The sequence below is a fragment of the Chaetura pelagica genome, unplaced genomic scaffold (assembly GCF_000747805.2).
Source record: "Chaetura pelagica isolate M959 unplaced genomic scaffold, ChaPel_1.0 scaffold116, whole genome shotgun sequence".
NCBI lineage: Eukaryota > Metazoa > Chordata > Aves > Apodiformes > Apodidae > Chaetura > Chaetura pelagica.
Window position 1 is genome coordinate 3,550,888 of NW_009953655.1, and position 23,638 is coordinate 3,574,525.

The window sequence follows — 23,638 nt, forward strand, 5'->3', positions numbered from 1 at the left end:
TGATGAATAGCACTTCACTCAGATTAATTTCCTTTAAACATTTACATTTGCATTTACTACCATCAGTGGTTTAAACATCCACATCAAGACTTGAGTTTCTGAACTCATTTGGGGAGCACTTGAAAACAGATTATGTGACAGTATGTTTAGCTACATTTTTTTTAGCTTTTTTGTATATTTTAGTTTTTCGTTTAGCTAGGGAAATATCACTGCTTCTTGGGGAAGAGCCATTTTACATCTCATATCTGCTGTGTGTTATTTCCTTGTTGCACATTTGAAATATGCCTAATGGTGCCATCATGTAATTAAGTTTTGGCACAGTATCTTATGGAAGGCAAAAAGATAAAGTGCACAGTTTAAGAGCTCTTTTAAGGGCTCTGGATTGCTGTAGAAACATGAACCAACCAATCTTTGCCATGCTTCCCTGGAGCGGATAATTAAACATTCATGTTCTTCTACTAGCTGTCTGTATGGAAAAAAAAATCCATTAAGTATTTTAGAGCAGATTCTGAAAAGCATGTAGATGTGAGGTTGTCTAGAAACTAATTGCTATGGAGAAATTAGAGTTACTGTGATGTTCTCAGTGTGCCCTACATACTGTTACTGGCTTGACATTTAGTGTATGGAAAAGCTCAATTTTATAATGTACTTTTTTCCACTTCACACCTATGAAGAAAATAATTGGCATAAGGCTTTTTTTCATCAAATTAAAGGTCATCCATATCCTGACATTATTACTTTGATAGAAAATAATTATTTGGTCAGAAAAATGTGGCGGGAAGACATTTTACACAGAAATAGTAAAGAAACTGATTTTTGATCCAGTCTGTCATTCAGGCATGCAACCACTGTGTTCAGTAGGATTATATGGCAAGTTGCTTGTTTTAACTTCCTTGAAAAAATAAGGTAAATGACTTGGAAGACAATCTTTTGACTCCCAGTTGGAATAATTGATGCTGTCAACTTCATTTCATTTTGGCACTCTACCTGAGGTTACTGAGCACTGTGGTTTATCTAAGCCTCTCTTCTCCTCAGTGGTAGTGATGATGAAGATGTTGCACCTTTATCAGCAAAATTTGCTGATATCTACCCACTGAATAACTACGATGATGCAGAGGTGGTAGCCAACATGAATGGAATTCACAGTGAGCTAAATGGCGGAGGTGAAAACATGGCACTGAAAGATGAGGTACACTATTTACAGTGTCTTGGCTTTTTGTGGCACTTGGATGTGCTCGCTGGAGAAAGGCCTGTCACCCTTGTGTTAATGAGTTAATGTTGTCCAGTCTCCTCAGGTGAGCAGTACTAGCAGCAGTTCCTCAGAAGCAGATGATGAAGAAGCAGATGGGGAGAGCAGTGGTGAACCACCAGGGACTCAAAAGGAAGAAATGTCTCTAGGAAAAAGGACTTTAAGGAAAGATGAAGCAAAAATTGATAGTCCACCACCTTCTTACCCCAGTCAGCAGGTATAGTAGTCTAAAAGAAACCTTTTTAGTAAATAAACTTTTGAATTGTGGCTGCTTGAATGACCATTCATTTACATCTTCAATTGTATATTTAACTTTTAATGTATTTTTATCAGTAGATGGGTATGATCCCTAAAAATATTTTTCAGCTGATTGTATATCATCATAGCTAATATCTTCCTACAGTCAAAACCTGAAATATGTTAGTTACATAGGAGATAGCTTCAGTAGAAGGGGAGAAAAAGTTTATTCCTACCTGAGTGAATGAGAAACAGAAAATCAGAAGCATTTCTTCTTGAAAGACTGGATTAGAGGCCACTTAGCCAAACTGGACATCCCTCAATCCATGGGCCCTGATTGGATACATCCAGGAGTTGTGAGAGATTTGGGAGATGTTACTGCTGGCTACTCTCCATCATCTTTGAGAGGTCATAGAGGACAGGAGAGGTACCTGAAGACTGGAGGAAGGCCAGTGTCACTCCAGTCTTCCAAAATGGCAACAAGGACCCAGGGAAGTACTGACCGGTTAGTCTCACCTCTGTCCCTGGTAAGGGGTTGGACAAAATTGTTCTGGATGTGATCTCAAAATATGTGGAAGCAAAGAAAGTCATTGGGAGACGTCAGCATGGATTCACCAAGGGTAAATCCCACTTGACCAATCTGTTTGCCTTCTATGAGAGGAGAGCAGTAGGACGTTATTTCAGCAAGACTTTTGACATTGTCTCCCATAACATCTTCATCAGGAAACTCAAAGTGTGGACTAGATGAGTGGACAGTGAGGTGGATTGAGAGCTGGCTGTGTGACAGAACTCAGAGGGTTGTGATCAGTTGGAGGCCTATAGCCAGCGATGTCCCCCGGGGACCAGTACTTGGTTCAGTCTAGTTCAACATATTCATCAATGACCTGGATGAGGGACAGAGTGTATCCTCACCACGTTCACTGATGATACCAAACTGGGAGGGATGGCTGACACTTCAGAGGGCTGTGCTGCCATCCAGTGTGACCTGGACAGGCTGGAAAGCTGGGCAGAGAGGAACATAATGAGCTTTAACAAGGGCAAGTGTAGGGTCCTGCACTTGGGGAGGAAGAAAGCCATACATCAGTATAGGATAGGGGTGGACCTGCTGGAAATCAGTTCTGAGGAGAAGGATCTGGGAGTCCTGGTAGATAGTAAATTGTCCATGAGCCAGCAATGTGCCCTTGGGTCCAAGAAGGCCAGTGGAATCCTGGGGTGCATAAGGAAGAGTGTGGCCAGGAGGTCGAGAGAGATCATTCTCCTCCCCCTGGTGAGGCCACATCTGGAGAACTGCGACCACTTCTTGGCTCCCCAGTTTAAGAGGGAGCTACAAAAAAGAGTCCAGGGGAGGGCAGAAAAGATGACTGGGGGATTGGAGCATCTGCCTTATAAGGAAAGGCTGAGAGAGCTAGGACTTTTCAGTCTGGAGGGGAGAAGGCTGAGGGGAGACCTTATTAATGCCTACAAGTATCTAAAGGTTAGGTGAAGGGAAGATGGAGCCAAACTCTTATAGTTCCCAGTGACAGGATGAGGGACAATGGGCACAAGCTGGAATATGAGAAGTTCTATTTAAATATGAGAAAAAACTTCTTTACAATGAGGGTGACAAAGCACTGAAACAGGCTGCCCAGGGAGGTTGTGGAGTTAATCCCTTTCTCTGGAGATACTCAAGACCCCCCTGGATGCAGCTCTGAGTAATGTGCTCTAGGGGATTCTGCTTTAGCACGGGAGTTGGACTGGGTGATCTCTAGAGGTCCCTTCCAACTCTTGACAATTCCATGATTCTGTGTGAAAGTTTGAGCTGTGTCTTTGTTAAATGTTATTTGAAATTAATTATGGGGAGAAAGGGAAAATGGTGAAAGTACTAAGTTTACAGGCACTTCTCAGTATTACGTCTGAGGACTAACCTTTCCAATTGAAACCTTGTGTAGTTAAATCCACTGCATGATTAATGGCATGGATCTTGGGTTAATTGATGATTTTTAAATGGTTTTAATAGTTTAGGATTATTAAGCTCTTTATTGTAAACCACCCAGCAAATGAAGCCTAGAGTATCTTCTCAGTGGGTAGTTCTGTTTGGCGTAGCAGCTAAGCACCAAAGCATGTCATGGACTTGTCTTTGCAAGAGTGTGGCTTTTAGTCTGAGTTACCCTGCAGCTACAGGATGGGCTCACTGCTCTGGGAGAGAACCAACCAGTTGCTTTAACTGCTTATTGCACCAAATAATCCACAATGGAGGGGGTGCCTTTGAGAGCTTAGCCAACAGTCAGGGGGGAACTCCCATAAGATGGTCCCCTGTGTTTGATATTTATAAACTCTTGCACTGGAGGTATTTTCTCCTGTGTTAGGAGTATTAAGCTATTTTTCTTTCACTGAGGTGCTGAGTTTTTTTCCTGTGTATGACTGACATAGTGGCTGAGACCTCTGACAAACTAGTTTGAAATTGCTGAACAGATTCAGTATTTTTGGAAAATCAAATGAGATGGTTAGTCTACTTGCTTTAGGGAAGTAAAATGCAGGATAAAAAGGCACTTTTAATCTTCTCTTTTTTGTTTTCCTTGAGGAAAAAGAGTTTTCTCAGAATGCTTCTGAAGAACTCTTAATGACTTTATAGTCTGATTTTCTGGTCAGAGCTGAGCATCAACCTTGTAACACAACATTAAAGTGATTGATTTTACTGGTACATGTCACGTGCATTTGAGATTTTTTTTGCATCATCTGTTGGGATTGCTCTTTTACTTGATATCTTTACTTCTCTTTGGATTCCTTTTCATTCTTAGTAGCCAAAGGTTGGTCAGAATTGAATACTGAATTTTGAATTTCACAGTGTTGTTTGTTGTCTTTTACCTATGTTCATTTCTTAGTAGATTACTATGGGTTTCTTGATAATACTATTTTTTACTGAGAATATTTTTTTCCTCTCTATACACCTAATTAATTAAATAACTTTACTTGGTGGTTTATTAAATCCTTTGTTGTTAAAATATAATTTATGTCAAAGGCTGTAGTGCTTTTAAGTGATAATTAAGTTATTTGTTTCTGAGAGGAAGGTATATTGACAAATATCACCTGTCAATTATTTACTAGAAAGCTAAGTTAGCTAATACTGTTTTTTGGAAAAATGTGAACTGCCACACTGCTGGGGAAGATAGCAATTGAGAAGTGTTCCTGGAGTTGATTCTGGTGATAATATCTTCTAGGGAGTGTCAGATGGCAGTGGCAGAAAGAAGTACTGAGCTGAGAGGGGAAAATGTAGCTGCTCTTTCTTGGGCTGCATTTCTTCTGAAGTTTTGATACTGTATAGGCAAAAGAGACTAACAATACCTTAGGATCAGTAAAAGATTCTAATAAGGCATGGAATTCTTATGGTTGATGCAATCATGATTTTTTTTGTGAGAAATGTCTGCTTCACACTATCACAGGATAGCTGAGTTTGGAAGGGGTATCTGCAGATAGTCTAGTCCAGCTTTCCTGCTCCAAGCAAGGTCATCTAGGGAAGGTTGCTCAGTACTGTGTCTGGTTGGGTTTTGAGTATCACTTGTTGTCACTGGTAGTAGACATTAAGTATCTGCATAGTATATAGTGCTGTCAATTTTTAGGGCATTCTTTTCTTCTAAAAATAAAGATACTTCACTAGTGCTTTTACTGAATTTACAAGGTTCTTCCATTGGTATTAGGTGAAAGAATTATATAGATGGTTTGAAAATACTAATGATTACTAAGAAAAAAAGTTGGGGAAAATAGCTGATTTTCGTTGTCTGTCAAGTAGATTGAAAATTAATTTTTAAAATTGTATTTGTTTATAGGGTGATCAAGGACCAAATGCTTGTGAATGTCATGTTTGCAAACAAGAAGCCTCTGGTCTAACAGCCTCTGCACTTGCAACTGGACGCTTGCCTGCTGGTCACCAGTTTATGAATCCTGAAAAACCTGCACATCCTGCACTTCATCTTTATCCTCACATCCATGGACACATACCATTGCATACAATTCCTCATCTGACTCGTCCACTTATCCATCCCACTTTGTACACAGCTTCTCCATTTACACATAATAAGGTAAGCCTAACAAAATAGATGGATGCATCCTGATCCCAGGAAAAATACTCTACACCTGTGTAAAGCAGCATGACTGAGTATTATTGAAACCATGAAAGTTGCTTTAAATTGTGATCTGTTTATAGTAATCTTTTTGGAGACAGTAGTGAGGCGTAGGGAATAGATTCAGAACTGGTGGAAAGTTCATACAGCAGGGGTAAGGGCAGCTTTTGTCAGGAAGATTGATCCTTTCCTTACTGTGATTGGAAAGAATGTGGAGTCTAGTGAGTCTTCAGTAGTGGAAACAGTAGTGGGGCCTTAGTCATTGTGATAGGACCAATTAAGACTTCATTCCCTATATATTGAAGGTCACAATTTAATATTTCATTTTGGCAATAATAGCCTGAATTTTCTAGTTCAAAATTTTAGTGATTAATTTTATTTTTTTTTTGCAACAATTGAGGCATAGGAGTCTGGTTTTAAGTGTTTTTGTGGTTTGAGAGAACTTGCTTTTACAGGTTCTGCAGAATTCTTTTGACCAAAAACTTGTAAGTAATAAATAAAAGAAAGAGGTAGAACAAGGATTGGGACCAGGTGACTGCTTTTTAGAAGTGTGAGTCAAAAGCAAGACTTACTCTTAATGTGGTGTTGTGTCACATAGTATTTAAATCAGCGGAACTGTGGGTGCTGCGGAAAGGCGGAAAGCCTTTGTCATTAGGTATATATTCCTGTCATCTCCCTTTCATCTGGCCCTGTGATCTTGTGACTGCAGAGGGAGTAATTAGTTCATTTAGATGACTATTACTTACTGTCCATCCCCTTCCCTTTTTCCTGGTTATCGATGTCCATTCCTTATGTTCATCACAGTGCACCAGTTCCTTAACTGCAGTGTGCTGGCCTGCCATTTCTCAACAGCCTTCTGCAGTTCTTCTGAAAGCCCAAATTGTTACACCCTACTTTCTGCCAAGCTTCATGAGCTCTTTCCATGTCCCTTATGGCAGTCCCTTATGCTCCACCTCCCTTCTCTGATCTCTGCTGTCTTTCTTTTCGGAAGACTTTTGTGTAGTGGAACATCTGCAGCGCACTGTCAAGGCTGCACAAGGAGCCCCACACAGAGTAGACAGCTGACAGCACTGTGTGGCTTTGTAATGCAGGCCAGACCTATTAGCTCTGAACCAACTGGGATCTGTGTATTTGTTATGCTGGAGCAAGAAAGACATAGGTGGAAGCTGAAGCTTTAGAGAGGTTTCTCCTTTGAAGAACCAGCTGAACTCAGCAGAGCTGGTAGTGAATCAGCTGATGTGTCCTGCTGGATCAGGCTTGGTTCATCATGGGTAGGCTGTGCTACCCTCTGAAGTGTTCCCTTCTACCCATGTATAGAAGTTTTCTTTCATGCAGGGTATTCCAGCACCTCACACCTTCATCATTAGTCAGATGGTGAAAATTCTTCTGGATAGAAAAAGGAAACTGGGTATATAAGTGGTTTGCTTGGCCGTGAATGTTTAGACTTCGATGTTAGAAATGTCATTGGACTCAGCTGATATTTTTAGTACCTTTATCTACTTCTACAAACTCAGTTTTCCTTGGCTTTTTTAAAGGTGACAGTAATTGAACTATAAAATGCATCACACAGGTCTTTGGGAGAAAGTTACATTTTAGAATGTGAATAAGCAATTTCAGCTAGAACGAATGGGATGAGCCAGAACAACTTGCCTCTCAAAAAAGGAAAAAAGATCTTATGTTCTTTTTTTTTTTTCCTCAGTTGCTTCTTAGAATAAAAGGATGTATTTCTTATCTGTTAAGTTTCAAGTCAGGAGCCTGGAGATGGAAAAAGCAGAATATAATCAACTTTAAAATTGTTTTCAAATATTAGGTGTTTTATTTCTTTTTCTATGGTGCTTATTTTCAATCTTGAAGTGTTTTTAGTCCCTTTATCACAATAGTCTTACGTGATAATGATTGTCATGTTGCAGAAGATTGATTTTCGGAGCTTGGGCTTTGAAAGGTAATTTCTAGCAAATTCTATGTTGATACAAGTACAATTCATACAATATGTATTAACCCAAGTATTTTTGAAGAACACTTTTGTATTAATCAGTCAGCTGAACCTAAAAGCAATATTTGTGGTTCTAAAATATATACATACAATCTGTGTAGTCTATTATCTGAATTAAAAAGCAACAAATCAGTCTTTTTACCATTCAGGGAAATATTGCATGTTATGCTTTTTATAATGGCTTCACAATTGAAACACTATGATCTGAATATTGCTGTTGGAGTGACTGTGTAAGCAAACAGAATATTAATGAGGAAAATACTCTTATTTTTGTAGGCATTACCGCCAGCTCCAGTTCAGAATCATACAAACAAGCATCAAGTATTCAATGCATCTCTCCAAGATCATATTTATCCAAGCTGTTTTGGTAACACTCCAGATTGGAATAGCTCTAAATTTATAAGTCTTTGGGGATCAGAGATGATGAATGACAAGAACTGGAATCCTGCTACTTTCTTGCCTGATACAATTCCTGGTGAGGGTTTGTTACTAGTTCACACTGACTAGATAAAAGCCTTATGTTTTGAAATGTAGTGTGACACTTTTTTCCAGGCATGGTAGGTTTCATCATCATGGTTTTGTAAGACTGGATTCTGGCAGAGGTTTGCTGCTGTTTCTACTCCAGTAGGGCTGGTAATTGAAAAATAAATTATGTACTGGGGAGAGGATGTTAAAAGCAGAAGAAGAGCATGCTATTTTCCATCTATGGCCACTGAAGAGGTGCTTTTGTCTTCAGAAGTTTAGTCTTGCAAAGAAATGGGAATTAACGGGAAACAAGTAACTCTACGGTCTTCTGCCACAGAGGCCTGCTCTTTTTCTGGCAGGTTGTGAGAAGATGGGTTATGTGGTTCTACATTCTACTTGTCATGTGCAGAGATAACTGCATTGTCCTTTGAAAAGACAGACATGAAGCAAACAAAAGATTAATTTAAGCCAGGAAGCCTTTGGAAATACTAAGTGTTAAAGTTTAAAAGGATAGAAGGGAAATAACATATATAGATATATAGCTTTCCATTCACATGATTGCAAATATTAAAATGTCGTTTTTATTTTGTTGGTCTGGTATGTAAAAGGCATTAAAAACCTCCAGAAAACTTCCCTAATAGCATAGCTCATCCATTTATAAATGTAGTTATGGGTAGCTGTTCAAACAGGTTACTGCCAGGCTTGTGTGGAGGGTCTGTCACAAAGGGGTTACTGTAGTTAGCTGGAATTGCCAAGTAAAGATAAGATGTATGATGTTATACTGATAGAAGGCAATATTGTTCCTGTGTATTGTTGCATGGCTAACCTGGACTTCAGATAGTGAAGCTTCTGTACTTGGCATGTGAATTTATTCCTCTGGCAGGGAGTTGGGCTTGATGATCTTTGGAGGTCCCTTCCAACCCCCCAACATTCTGTGATTCTGTGATGTCCAGTTCTGAATTACAAGTTGGTAAAGTTATCTGTAACATCTTTACCACTTGTTAACACACATTTAGTAGTGTTCTTAAAATTTTTATGTTAAGGTTTGTGACTTTTGCTCTTAGACTTCTTAATGCTTTTTTCTAATAGCTATATTCTTTGAGAGGGAAAGGAGGATCACTTCACTAATCCTACCAGGCCAACACTAACAATACATTCTTGCATCTGAATTACTGAATATTTAATTCTAAATGCCATAAAGACAATTCTGTAATTCTTAATTACTATGTGTGTTTCAATTGAAGGGAGTGATATATTAGCACCAGCACTCTCAGAAATAAGACCTGAAGCACTTCCTACTACATCTAGCAATGAAGCAGCTGCAGTTACTGACAGCAAAGAGAAAAAAAATGCTGCAAAGAAGAAATGTCTGTATAATTTCCAGGATGCCTTTATGGAAGCTAATAAAGTTGTCATGGCAACCTCTTCTGCCACTTCCTCTGTCTCCTGCACAGCTACTACAGTGCAGTCAAGCAGCAACCAGTTCAAAGTATCATCCAAGAGACCTTCATCAATAGGTAAGATTTTGTAATTCACAGTCAACATAGCAACTGACTCCAATACATTTAGCTAATCATAAAGATTTATGTGGGCTTTTTGGTAATATTATGTATCTTGATGATTTTTGTTAATCACTGTTCTTGCTACTCTTGAATCATAGTCTCTCTACTCCTAGATTAAAGAACTATATAAAAGTCCTTGATTTTGGAGTTCGGGATTTAGAAAAGCATTGAAATACTACCCTATTTTTAGGGAAGCTGAGGACGTCTGGCACTTTGCATGATTGTTTGGGTAGTTAATTGTGGCATATTAGTTATTTTTAATTTTAAAAGGTTTCTCTTTTTCCCAATTTAGGTGAAGTGTTCCACAATATTAATAAAGAAGACCATAGGCATTCTGCACCAGTTGCACCACGAAATAGTCCTACCAGTTTAGCATCCCTTTCTTCACTGTCTCCTGCTGCACTGTCTCCATCTTCTACACCACATCTTCCAAATCTTGCTGCTCCTTCTTTCCCCAAAACTGCTGCAACAGCCCCTGGATTTGTGGATCCTCATTCAGGTCTTTGTCCTACTACAGTTGCACCTCCAACTTCAACCACAGACAGCTCTGTAAGTGCCCCACCAAGTGTCTGCAGGTAAGCTTGTTGTTATTGTCGTTCTTTTTTACAGTGGAGGGAGAATTAATATGCAGATACCTCTTCTCCTTTGCCACTGCTTGTACCATGAAAGAGTAGCTGTCTGTGTGTTCAGCAAATAAGACTGAGTTTTGATACTTAGCATCTTACTTGGTAGGAGACTTCACAGATACAAATTCCATTGCAGAACCCACTTTCTAAGTTTAGAGGCTTAAAAACAAATGTTTGCTCACTTGTATAAGTTGTGGCCTGGCATAAATAAGTCAAGCTGTACTCTTCCTTACTACATCATTGTTGGTAGCAATTGCTGCTGCTGACACACAAACCTGTTGTACAATGTATCTATTTTCTGTCATTTTGATGTTACATGGCAAGCAGGAATAAAAAGCTGTGAAAACTTAAGTATGTAGACAGATGTAGCTCTAAATATGAAAAGGTCATACATGGTCTTGAAACCTGCCATATGTTAACACGTTTTTCTGACTGCACGTAAGACTTTTTAGGTATCAGTCCTACCATTTAACTGGTGGGAAATGATGTTCTTATCTCTGAAGGTTTGCAGAGGTCTTGGAGGTTGAGAGGCAAGTTTGGTGGAGCTGTCTTCTGGCGGCATTGTGTTTTGGCAGACAGGCAACAGTGCCAGCTCTTTCAATATGCCTGATGAGTGCAGGTGTTAACAGAGAAGCAATTGGAAGGAATGAACTGGAAGAGAACCCAGAAACAACTGTTGCAGACGATTTGATGTGCTATAATGGGACTGCTTTATGCTCTAGTCTTCAGTCTAGTGCCTGAGTGATAGAACTGATGAAGCCTTGATTTCCTTGGAATTTTCCCCGTTACCCCCAGGGTGTGCTTCCCCACTATGCCACTGGGTGCTGTAGTTCTGCCTCTCAGCAAGCAAGAAATAGTGCTGCAAGGGCTACTCAGACTGACTAGTCAGAATGTTTACACTGACTGGCAGGATCTCCTGTTATGTGCAGTGGTTTTGCATGCCTTTTCCCTAACTAGGATACTGAGTTGAATAACTTAATTCTGTTCTGGTCACTAATTGCTGAAAAGCAGGGGAGATGAGGGTGGGAAGGGTGAAGTGAGGTTAAAAAAGATTCGTGTAAATTTTGCAGATAAGACAGAAGATTATGGTCTGTTTTCACCTTTCTAACAGAAGACCGAAGAAATTCTAATGCTGGATGAATGGGGATTTTTTAAGTACTTTTGACTTTTGAAGCAAGATCACATCAGTTTTAGAAGGACTGGACAGTAGATCTGTTTGGTGCACAGTTATGCAGAGCTCTGGAGGGAATAAACTGCTATATATCTGCTTAGTGAAGAGACATGCTTGTTATTTCCCCTGGAAAACAAAGGTGCAAACAGGGTAATAGGAATATCTTGTTTTTAGCTGACCTTGAATTTAGTTAAGTCAAGAGCTTGAAAATCTATTTTAAACCAGGGGATTGTAGAAACAAATTGAGTATTTCACAAATGCACTGCTCTCTTCAGATCACAAATGATGAGATGTGCAGCAGTTTCAAAACCATACCATATAAAAAGCTGAAATCACTAGTTCTGAAACTATTTAACCTGTACAAAGCCAGGAAGAATAGTTTGAAAACTCATTCTCTAGGCTACTTGTTCAGTGAGTCACTGAATGAGTTTTTATAAAATCCTTTTCCATGTATCATCTTATCTTGCTGCTTGGTTTTGTGCATCTCCAGTTGCAAGCTGCTGGATGAAGGCTTTAGGATTTGATGCTTCACTGGTGGCTGATGTCCCCATTAGAGGTCATTGTTTCTGGTAGATGCACACATAATTTTTTTATTATTTTTTTTAAAAATACCTTATTTTTTACAATCTGGAGGTTTCATAGTCTTTTTCTTAATTTAACATAGTGATCCTGACTGTGAGGGCCATCGCTGTGAGAACAGTAACACATATGATCATCAACAGTATGATGGAGAGGAGAGCCAAGATGAAGACAGCTGTTCAGAGCATAGCTCCAGTACCTCAACATCCACAAATCAGAAGGAAGGAAAATACTGTGACTGCTGTTACTGTGAGTTCTTCGGCCATGGAGGAGTAAGTTGTTGGATTTTAATGTTTTTTAATTTGCTTTTTTTGTCACTTACTCATCCTCATTTGCATGTGATTTATCAGACTGCAACTAAGGGGGTGGCATTGGAGCTCACTCAAGGAGTAGTAAAAAGAGTTAGAAAGTAGTTTTCATATTTGAAATGAGAAATTGAAGCAAACTTCTGCTAAAAGCAATTGAAGAATAAAAATTACTAAAGGATTTAGAAAGCAACTGACTTGGACAATAGGTAGCATGTTTGGAACTACAAACACGGGCACTGAGCCATTTAAATAACTTTACAAGATTTGTGCACTTATCTGTAGTAGTGTAATTATAAATAATGCTATGAGTTTTGGTTAAAGTACGTTTATTTTTTTAAATGTTTGTGGCAATTTATGAGCCATTCTGCTGTCTGTGAAAGCAGCAGTCATCAAAGTATTAGCTTGACTTAAAATTAAAAAAACCACAGAAGTGTTCGTACATAAAACTTGGGCATTGTAAGTATAATTCATACTTTTACCAAAAGAAAACCCAAACTGCATTTTTCCTGCTTTCAGTTTTACAAACCATTTTCTTTACTGGTCCATTTTGATAGGCGCTGACATGTATTTGTATTCAAAGGGTGTTTTGAAGAAATTGCAAAGTTCTAACACATGCAGGTTATACAGAGTCTTTTCTCTTATTTTCCTTGTTTTAATACTGAGCACTTTGTCTGAAGCATCCTTAAGTTCATTGCCAATACGATGTCTAGTGAATTCTTGTAATCATGCATTTTCATTTGCACAAATGAAATGCTAAATGCTGTTACATTGCCACATTAAATTATTTTCTTAACTTGAAATTTTGTTTTTATACTGGCCTCATTTGTAAATTCATATATAATCTGTTTTAGTAATCAGTTAACTAGTAGAATTTGAGTCTGGCATTTTTTTCCTGTTTGAAGTAGAAGCTCAGTTTATTGGCCATCTATTTGATCATACGCAGTTTCAAATTAGGTCTTGAAGTGAATTAAAAGCCCCTGCCCTATGGCTGAAAGGGACAGGAAGATCCCATTTCTTGTTGATTGTTCCCACCATGTCCATGATTGATCTGTTTTTGACAGTCATCTGATTGCACAGTACGTTACAAATTTTGCTGAAGTGGCAGAATGCTACAGGATTTTTAAGGTAATAGGCTTTGTTTTGCTGATTAATGAGTTGTGAACTGGTGTAGCCCCAAACAGATGGGCACCAGATCTGGTGCAGAAGGGGAAAGGCCAAGACAGCAGGAGAGGAGGAGAAATGAGAAGTTGAGAGGCAGAAGCAATGGATGAGAGTACAGATACAAAAGATGATGCAGGGATTCAACTCACAGCAGTGTTAACAAGTTATTGATGTGACTCTGCTGGAGGTTGGCTGGCACACCTCATTGCAGGGTCATCAGGCCTTCACAGTTACAGTCCAGAGGCCCATGTAGCCCAAACTCTGAAACAGACTTCACAGAAAATAGAAACAGCAGCAAATGTCTGCTCCTTTCTTGCTTTTAAGGGTATTTTTCTGTCTTCTCAGCTGTGCATTCTTCCACAAGATCAGCCATCCTTTCAGCTGGAAATGCAGTTCACAACCTAGCACCGAGTCTGACAGGCCTGTTGCCTGTTAAATACACCTTTAGGTACATGTACAAGCAATGAGGAGTTTGATATTCAGGTTTGCACCTTGCAAGTAATTTGAAGATCTGAAAAGCATTAGGCCAATGACATTTTTATATTTAGTAATCACATTTTTTGTCTCGTTTCTTTCAGCCTCCAGCTGCACCAACCAGTAGAAATTATGCAGAGATGCGAGAAAAGCTTCGTTTGCGTCTAACTAAAAGGAAAGAGGAACAGCCGAAGAAACCAGATCAGATCTCTGAAAGGGAAAGTGTTGTTGACCATCGAAAGGTGGAAGACTTGCTACAATTTATAAACAGCTCTGAAACCAAACCAGTAAGCAGTTCTCGGGCAGCCAAGCGAGCCAGACATAAGCAAAGGAAGGTAAGACATAAAAGTATATTTATCCTAGACCTCATAGTTTTGAGTTTGTGCTCTCTCTGTAAGTATATCGCTGTATACTGACTTTATAATAATGGTATCCAGAGGGACCTGGACAAGCTAGAGAAGTGGGCCCAGGTGAACCTCATGAGGTTCAACAAGGCCAAGTGCAGGGTCCTGCACCTGGGTCGGGGCAACCAGAGATATCAGTACAGGCTGAGGGAAGTCACACTTGAGAGCAGCCCTGTGAGAAATGACCTGGGGGTACCAGTGGATCAAAAGCTGGACATGAGCCACCCATGTACAGTTGCAGCCCAGAAAGCCAACTCCATCCATGGCTTTATCAAAAGAAATGTGGCCAGCAGACTGAGAGGGGTGATTCTGCCCCTCTACTCTGCCCTGGTGAGACCTCACCTAGAACACTGCATCCAGCTCTAGTGCCCCCAGCACAAGAAAGATGTGGAGCTGTTGGAATGTGTCCAGAGAAGGGCCATGAAAATGGTCTGAGGGCTGGAGCACCTCTGTTATGAGGATAGGCTGAGGGAGTTGTGTTGTTCAGTCTGAAGAAGAGAAGGCTGTGGGGGGACCTCACAGTGGCCTTCCAGTACCTGAAGGGGGCCTACAGGAAAGCTGTGGAGGGTCTTTTCACAGGGGCTTGCAGTGAGAAGACAAGGGGAAATGGTTTTAAGCTGAAAGAAGAGAGATTTAGGTTAGAGATCAGGTGTAAATTCTTCAGTGTGAGGGTGGTGAGACACTGGAACAGGCTGCCGAGAGATGTTGTGGGGGCTCCATCCCTGGAGGTGTTGAAGGGCAGGTTGGATGGGGCTCTGAGCAGCCTGTTTTAGTGGGAGGTGTCCCTGCCCATGCAGGGGAGATGGAACTCGATGATCTTTAAGGTCTCTTCCAAATCAAAACATTCTGTGGTTTTGTGATTCTGTGTAATTGTTTCTTGTGTAGTTTCTGGTACACTACCTGTTTATATAAACAGAGCTACCTTACCTGTTCTGATGCTACCTGAGGAGTTACATAGGAGACTGGGAAGATTCCTCACAATATCATTGCCATGTGTTTTGTTCCAAGTCAGCTCTAGACTGGAATTTCCCTCAATTTTAAGTGTTAGAAATACTAAGAATTTGATTGTTTTGTAGAATAGATGTATAAAAGTGGGGGAAGTTAGAAAACTTTCTGTATTGGCAAAATTGTTATGATAAAGTATCTCGATAGGAAGCCCGGAAACATAAGGTCAGTGCTTTTACAAGAGCTGAAAATTCAATATTTGATATTTTTAGAATGATTTCACTGGGCACCTTGCTCTCCTGATTGAGAGGTTAAGTGCTGTGTCACTTGATGACATGAAGGGCTGTCCCAGGCTGGGGTGAAGTAGCAAGCTGCAGAGACGGGACAGGGAAGAAAAATAATTACAGGTGCTCTCAAATGGAAATAGGCAAAAGCATTTTTAAAAAGCTCCAATGTGTAACAGTGATGTTATTTTTGAAAACAATATTTGCTGAGTTAAAGTGAGAGGAAGTATATGTTTTTGTTTAGATGAGCAAGCAGGAAAGTAGCTTTTCATACTGCAGTTCAGGTGTCAGCCTTAGGTGTAACGTTTAGGCCACAATGAGTTTGGTTGCTGGCTGTTTTTGAATTGTGGTCAAATTGTGTGATTGCACTGAAAATACTTTTTGTTTGTGGGTTTCCTCACTGGCACTAATTCTGCATTCTGTAACTGCTTCCAGGGATTGGGAAGATCTGATGACAATAAGTTACATTTTTTATGTTCATTTTGTAGCATGATTTTGCAACTTGAGTGCTTAGTGAGTTATTTATAAATAAAATTAATTTTGCAAAATTAACAGAATCACAGAATTCTAGGGGTTGGAAGGGATCTGGAAAGATCATCTAGTCCAGCCCCCCTGCCAGAGCAGGATCACCTAGAGCACATCACACAGGAACATGTCGAGGCAGGTTTTGAATGTCTCCGGAGAAGGAGACTCCACAACCTCCCTGGGCAGCCTGTCCCAGTGCTCTGTCACCCTCACAGTAAAGAAGTTTTTTCTGATGTTTACATGGAACCTCCTATGCTCCAGTTTGCACCCACTGCCCCTTGTCCTATCACTGGACATCACTGAAAAAAGCCTGACTCTGTCCTCCTGACACTCACCCTTACCGTATTTGTAAACAAAGATGAAGTCACCCCTCAGTCTCCTCTTCTCCAAGCTAAAGAGACCCAGCTCCCTCAGCCTTTCCTCATAAGGGAGATGTTCCACTCCATCATCTTTGTGGCTCTGTGCTGGACTCTCTCCAGCAGTTACCTGTCCTTCTTGAACTGAGGGTCCCAGAACTGGACACAATATTCCAGATGTGGCCTCACCAAGGCAGAATAGAGGGGGAGGAGAATCTCTCTTGACCTACTAACCACACCGTTTCTGATGCACCCAATTCAGTTTGCTTTTTCAATGCTGTTCAAGCATAAGTAATGGGAGATTTTCATAGGATTTTTTAATTACTTTTCCAACTGTGAAAAAGTAATCCCATACAGGCACTTTTAAATGTGCAGGAAAATAAATGAACATGATTGTTCTCAGTGTACAACTTTGATTTTGCTACTGAGTCAAGATCAATGGTACACAGCAAAGTTTTAGGCATTTGCAGTAATGGCTGGAAAAAAATCCATTGTGACTTTATTTCATGTGGTTAAAGAACTTCTGGCTGACAACAGAAAACTTCTCTATTCTTACTATTTTTGACAACTTTTAAAATGTCGCTTTATTGTTCTTAGTATTTTGCTGTAAAATGTTTTTAATTATTGCACTTCATAATGTTCATGAACACTGAAACAGAAGCTGTTCCACCATAGCAAGAGATCAGGTAAATGGTGCAACATGATGCAGATTGGAGTTACCTTACTAATATGCACAGTTGTTGAGAATGAAGCTGAATGTTTTGTTTTCAGCAGGTGAAAAAATTTGATACTTAGTTAGACTTAGCAATAGCAATAAGATGATAAAGATCTGGAATTAACAACAGTCACATATGTTACAGAAACAGAAAATAGAAATATAGAAAGGCTTTTAGTGTACTTTCAAGGGCAACTGAAGTATTTGTCACTTTCAATTAATCTGTTATTTTGTAGCTTGAAGAAAAAGCTCGCCTTGAAGCAGAAGCCAGGGAGAGGGAGCATCACCAGTTGCTTGAGGAGCAGAGGCGACGAGAAGAAGAGGAAGAAGAGAGACTGAAACAAGAACTACAGCGGCTTCAAGAACTACAGCAGTTGCGGGCTGTGAAGAAAAAGAAGAAAGAACGAACAAGTAAAGACTGTCAGAAGGTGGACATGCTTACTCGAAACTGCCAGGCAGTGAAGGAATCTGTCCCAAATGCACCTGAAGACATTCAGAATGGTACACTTGAGCAATCAGAGAAGGTAGAAACCTCCTCGGGTTCACTGTCAAGACATGTGAATCATACAGAACAGAGGCCGGTTTCAGAAACAGGCTGTGAACTATCCAATCCTGTGAACACTAGAGACTCAAAGTTGCTTTATCAGAAAGAGGGGAGTGTAAAGCAGCATGAGCCCCTCTCTTTTCTGCTTGATATCATGCATCAACATAAAGAAGGAAACAGCAAACAGAAGCTAAAGCAAATAAACAAACCATGCGCTGAACAAGTGAAAAAGCCTGTTGAATCCCCCAAAGCAGCTGAGATTCAGACTAAAACTAGAAACCAAATAGAATCCAAAGCAAAAGCAGCAGAGCTCCCAACACTTGCAGAACCTAAAAAAGAGGAGAAGAAATTAAACAACAATAACAAAAAACAGTTGAACCATGTAAAGGAGGAAAAAGCACCTGTAACAAGTGAATCCCCTTCACCAAATGAACAGCAACAAAACAATAAGCTTATACTTGCAGATTCTCCTCAACCAAAAGGCAAGAATAAGAAAAACAAGAAGAAAAAAGGAGACAAAATCAACAATTCCATTGGTAAGTGTAAATGAAGCGTAAAGAGCGTGAGTTGTTTTTTTATTATTGCCATTTAAATCCAGAAGTTTGAAATATTTCTCTTCAGTCATTTCTGCCAATGATAATTAGAGAAATGAAAACTGGTACCAGGAAGCTCAAGTCATTGCAATTACAACAAATGGGACATTATTTAAGGAAGAGGTGTAGGATGCTTTGAAGAATTAATACTGGTTTTGTAGATGGTTTTTGTCAGTGAAGAAAACAAATCTCCTCTCTAAAGCCTATCTTGCTTAGAATAACTTAAAATAATAGTATGCTGAAATCCATTTGTAATTTCTCTAAAAGCCAAGTTGTTTCTCATACAGCATTAAGAATATAGTCTAAACTTGGTCCTACTCTTTGAGCAAGGAGAATTAGGAGTTTTTGCAACCAAAAAATGACCATTTATACATAAATATGCATTTTCTCAGTGGATATAATTCCTTTCATATATTAATTACGTTAACAGTTGAAGTCAATGGAAACGATTCTTTACTATTGTTTATTTGACAGTGAAAACTTACAGTGGGATGTTAATTAGTTGATACTATTGAATGTTTTCTCCACATGAACATTAGTTTGTACTAGTAAACATTCTTTGTCTTTAGCTGATTGAAATAATAAAACTATTGAAGATTGAGCTGACTAAAAAGTCAGTTGCATAAAGATAGAGACCTGTTGGAGAGGGTCCAGAGAAGGGCCACCAAGATGATCAAAGGCCTGGAGCACCTCTGCTATGAAGACAGGCTAAGAGAGTTGCGGCTGTTCAGCCTGAAGAAAAGGCTCTGGGGAGACCTTCCAGTACTTGAAAGGGGCTACAGGAAAGCTGGGGAGGAGCTTTTCATCAGAGAAGATATAGGACAAGGAGTAATGGTTTTAAACTGAGAGAGGGGAGATTCAGGTTAGATATTAGGAAGAAATTCTTCACTATAAGGGTAGTGAGGAACTGGAATGGGTTGCCCAGGGAGGTTTTTGATGCCCCATCCCTGGAGGTTTTCAAGGCCAGGTTGGACGAGGTTTTGTGCAACCTGATCTAGTGGCAGGGTTCCCTGCTCGTGGCAGGGGGGTTGGAACTTGATGATCTTTGAGGTTCCTTCCAACCTTAATGATTCTATTTTCTTCCCAACGTATTTTGGTTTTCCTGCAAACACGTAACAGCTAATACCAGATGTGAGAAGCACATGCAGTGGTAGCTGATTGGCTTTGTCAGCCTGCTAATCTGCCGTTCTTGCACACCAGTTTATTCCTGCATGTGCCTGGTCCCTACTGGTACTGCCAGTTGGGATGGCAGTTTTGTGATACAGATATCTGTCTGCTTGGAGCACCCGGTCATTCCCCTGGGATCACCCAGGAGCTGAGTGGTAACAGTGCATAAATTGCATGTCCATTCATCAGAATGACTTAATATTGCATTTCCCACTGCCATTCTATCTGGTAAGCACCTCAAGATACTGACCTTGATTCTTTGAGGTCTCTGCCAGTGTTGCAGAATGTTTATGTTTATTAAGCTTTGTTAGAAAAATGTAAATTGAATTCCTGGTTGTTACAATTGTGTAGCCCACCTTTGGTTTTGTGGTTCCATGGATGGGTTGAGTCAGCACACCAATCTTTCTTCCTAATTCTTATGTTCAGTGTTTCCATTCCGTGCCAGTTGAGCAGTGATACAGCATTGAACCTTTTCTCTGATACCATAGTTCCTTTGCATACTGTGTTGTGGTGTGTTTGTGTTTTGGGTTTTTTTTATTTACCAAAACAGATGTACTTCAGTCAGTGAAATAAGGCAAAACTCTAGAATTAGAAGCAGAAGAAGACTAGAGACATTTGAAGGACAAACTATTGAAGAGAGTGGTGGTGGTGAAGAATGTTAACTGTAAGAGAACTTAGATAGCTTTCTGCGTATTTTCCTCCTCCCTGCCCCTCACAATTGTTTTGTGCTGCTTAAATCAAGTATTGTCAAAATCTCTGAAAACTAATGTTTAAATGTGAAAAAACATAGGGATATGTTTCCAAATTTATAAAGAGATAATTGTGCTGCTCCCTGAAGAGTCAAGAATGGATTGCCACTTTAGTTCTGCAAGAAGAATATTGTAATATAAAATTTTGAATTTAGCTGTAATTTCTTAAAGACATAGGGTTGATATACCAGATTAGTGAAGGCACAAAAAGTTATTAAGAACTTTTTTTGTTTTGGTGTGGTCTTTGTTAAAAAGCCCCGCCAGAATAAATATCTTTAAGTCTTTGTTATAAAGACCTTATTGCTCTCTACAACTACCTGAAATGAAAGGAGGTTGTAGTGGGGTGGCAGTTGGTCTCTTCTTGCAGGTCACAAGCAACAGAACAAGAAGAAATAGGCTAAAGCTGTCCCAGGGGGATTAGATCAGATATTAGAATAAAATTCTTCACTGAAAGGCTAATTAAACACTGGAATAGGCTTCCCAGGGAGGTGGATGTGTCACCATCCTTGGAGGTGTTTGAGATACAGTGCTTTGGGACATTGTTGCACTCAATGAACTTAAACGTCTTTTCCAACTAGAATGATTCTGTGATTCTGTGGAGAGGCTGAAGAAAATTACAGGTTTTGGGAAGTTCTGTGTAAAAAAGTTTTGTGGTTCTTCAGAAGTAAGTTGCAAAGATAAGAGGAAAAAGCTCAAATTGCTTCCTTTCTAGAGATTTTCTCCTTTTTTTTTTTTTTTTTAAATAGCTGATGCCTAAATTCAGGCCATATTAAAACATGTTTAAAAAAAAAATTTAAAAATTCCTGATTGTAGGTAGCATGACTTACTGTTGCAGACACAGCCTGATGATCATGTCCCAGAGGGAGTACAACAGCTCTAGAAACCCAGAATTCTTGAAATATTTTGCTTTATAAATACCATTTTTAACTGTTTCTAAAGGTGCCCTTTTAGTAGTAAGGCTAACAAATTGCAGGCAGCGAGACACTATTTATTAGTTGTGTGATTCATCAAGCCCTTTGTATAGTCTGACCACGCTCATGTGTATTCCAGGTTTACGGCATCTTTTGTAACCCATGTGATCAGTAAATTTACTGTTGATCAGTCTCTTCCTGTTCTCAGTGTTACTCCTTAAAGGCTGAGCAAAGGTGCTAGTATAGGGGTTTTAAGAAGTGTCTTTTAAATTACGAATTTTTGTTAATTCAGCCTATATATGAATAATCGGTTGTCTAGAGAGTTCAGGCAGGTCTACAAAAACATCTTTAATGTAGCTTCTTCAGGCTTCTTCTGCTCTCCTTCCCCCCCTCCCATGGAATCTAAAGTAGTGTCGTCCTTTTTCCTTTGTAGATGATGTGTTTCTACCCAAAGACATTGATTTAGACAGCGTGGAGATGGATGAAACAGAGCGAGAAGTGGAGTATTTTAAAAGGTAAAGTGCTGTAATCCCTACACATAAAGCTGTTGTGCTTTTCCACATAGGCTGTGGTTTTAAAAAAAACAAGTCCCCCACAGCTTAATAACTAACTCCTAGCAGAAAATCCTCCATTGTACTGAGTTGTAATGTAGCAAGTCCTTTTACAACTGACATTCTGAATATTACAACAATCACCGAAGCTGTAGCTACACAGACACAGATGATAGCTGAGTAGCACAAATACAGAAATGAGAACCAGAATCATCTGTGTGTCCCCCAGGTTCTTATCAGGGCTTTCAAAATAGCCTGTTAGCATTTTTTTTTCCAAAAGCGAAGTTTGTGTGAATGTTTCTTTTATTATCTACACAGACCAAATACTGATTAGTGTTTTAAAAAATAATAAATATGAAAAATGCTTTGTTAGGTGTCAAGTGTTCAAAAAAACCTTTGCATTTTAAATTTCAGAACAAATACTGAGAAAAGTTTTATTCATGAGGGGATGCCAATGCAATGACAGTAAAAGAATAATATGAACCTCTACTTGAGAAACTTTTTTTTTCTGTGCATTTTTGTTGCTTCTGGGATTCATGCATCACTTTAGTTATCTTTAATTTCCTCAAATATGAGCAGGGAGTTCACATTTGAATGATGTAGCACGTCCTTCCATAATACTATAATCTGCTCAAATTTGTGTTCTTTAGTGGTGGCTAGATGTGCTAGTTTCCCATGAATACACATAATGATACCTATTAAAGTAACTGGTTTATGATATATTTGAGTTATGAACAAGTTGTTTGTTTGGGGGGGTTTTTTGTAGGTATGCTTTTTTGGTGGTGTTTTTTTTTAGTTTTGTCTTTCTGAATGAGAGCTGCTCTTCAAAAGAGATATAACACCTGTGGTTTGATTTTAATATATTGCTTTTTTCTTTTCAGATTCTGCTTGGATTCTGCCAGACAGACAAGGCAGAGACTTTCCATCAACTGGTCCAATTTTAGCTTGAAAAAAACCACCTTTGCTGCACATTGAAATAACACAATATGGGGAGGGAACCCTGCAGGAATCAATGAACGACAACTCCACTTATCTGTCCTGCTGTGCTGAGAGCTTCTCTGGTCTTGAGCCAGTGCTGCCTTGCCTTGTCCCCAGTGCTGTGTGGATCTGCACTGAACCCTTTGGCCTGATAATTCTTGCAGACTGAAAAATTGCCACTTTCTACCTGAATTTGTTAGCTTGTGTGCTTGTAGTCTGTGAGTGAGACTTACTTGATTGTAGCTGTATGCTGTTGGAGTTGGAACAATAGCTCTTTTCCATCTCCTTCTGAATGCCTTGGCCTCAAAGACTTTAAATTGCTTAGGCTTGGGTGGAGGCCAAAATACTAGTTTGCATCATCTGCAGTGGCTCCTGTCACTTCTGCATCTAGCTATGTTTTGTCACTCTGACTCCTGACAAAGGAATGGACCTAGTCAGTTGTGCTTTCATCTGCTCCACAATTCTCCTGACATGACTTCATGAAAAAGAGGCTCCTACGGGACAAGTATTTCCTCAGTTCTTTCACAATCTACTGTTTAAGAGTGTACAAGTTACGCTATTTGTGTTTTGATTTTTTTTTTTTCCTGACTTGTAGCCAGCTTGTGTAAGAATACTTGCAGAATGAGAAAATTTAAAAAAGAACAGTACTCACACTATCAAATCTGTTATAGAGTGTATAATTGTATTAACACTGAAGCCTAACTGGCTACTTTTTTAACATATTGTTAAGTAATATTAAAATCATGTCTTTCTTTTTGAAAGATGGAATACATTAGTATGGCAGAAGACTTGTGTCTTGCTTCTTTCTGATTGGGTAGGGGAAGGGAAGAAAGAAACATACCAAAAAATAATGGTTTTCTGAACTAAATTTCATCTTGTGAAAGAGTTGGTCAGTGAATGCTTCTTAACTTTATCATATTTCTCTGAACGCTTGTTTGCCAGCTCACCTGAGGGGAAAAACTGCTCTCTGCTGCTGCAAGGAAGACTCCTGCTG

General features: G+C 39.4%; 1 protein-coding gene across 2 annotated transcripts in view; it reads left to right on the forward strand.

The window, feature by feature from the left end:
- Positions 1-23,450, forward strand: part of FAM193A (family with sequence similarity 193, member A) — a 50,680-nt gene extending 27,230 nt beyond the window's left edge. For both annotated transcript variants that reach the window (XM_010000256.1, XM_010000255.1), the window contains 11 exons: positions 1,036-1,189; positions 1,287-1,466; positions 5,290-5,541; positions 7,853-8,051; positions 9,286-9,558; positions 9,896-10,178; positions 12,065-12,251; positions 14,027-14,257; positions 17,388-18,231; positions 21,549-21,630; positions 22,548-23,450. In XM_010000256.1, coding sequence (XP_009998558.1) covers positions 1,036-1,189; positions 1,287-1,466; positions 5,290-5,541; positions 7,853-8,051; positions 9,286-9,558; positions 9,896-10,178; positions 12,065-12,251; positions 14,027-14,257; positions 17,388-18,231; positions 21,549-21,630; positions 22,548-22,641 — 2,779 coding nt within the window. In that variant the 3' untranslated portion in view covers positions 22,642-23,450. The remainder of the gene's footprint in view (positions 1-1,035; positions 1,190-1,286; positions 1,467-5,289; positions 5,542-7,852; positions 8,052-9,285; positions 9,559-9,895; positions 10,179-12,064; positions 12,252-14,026; positions 14,258-17,387; positions 18,232-21,548; positions 21,631-22,547) is intronic.
- Positions 23,451-23,638: the final 188 nt, after the last annotated feature.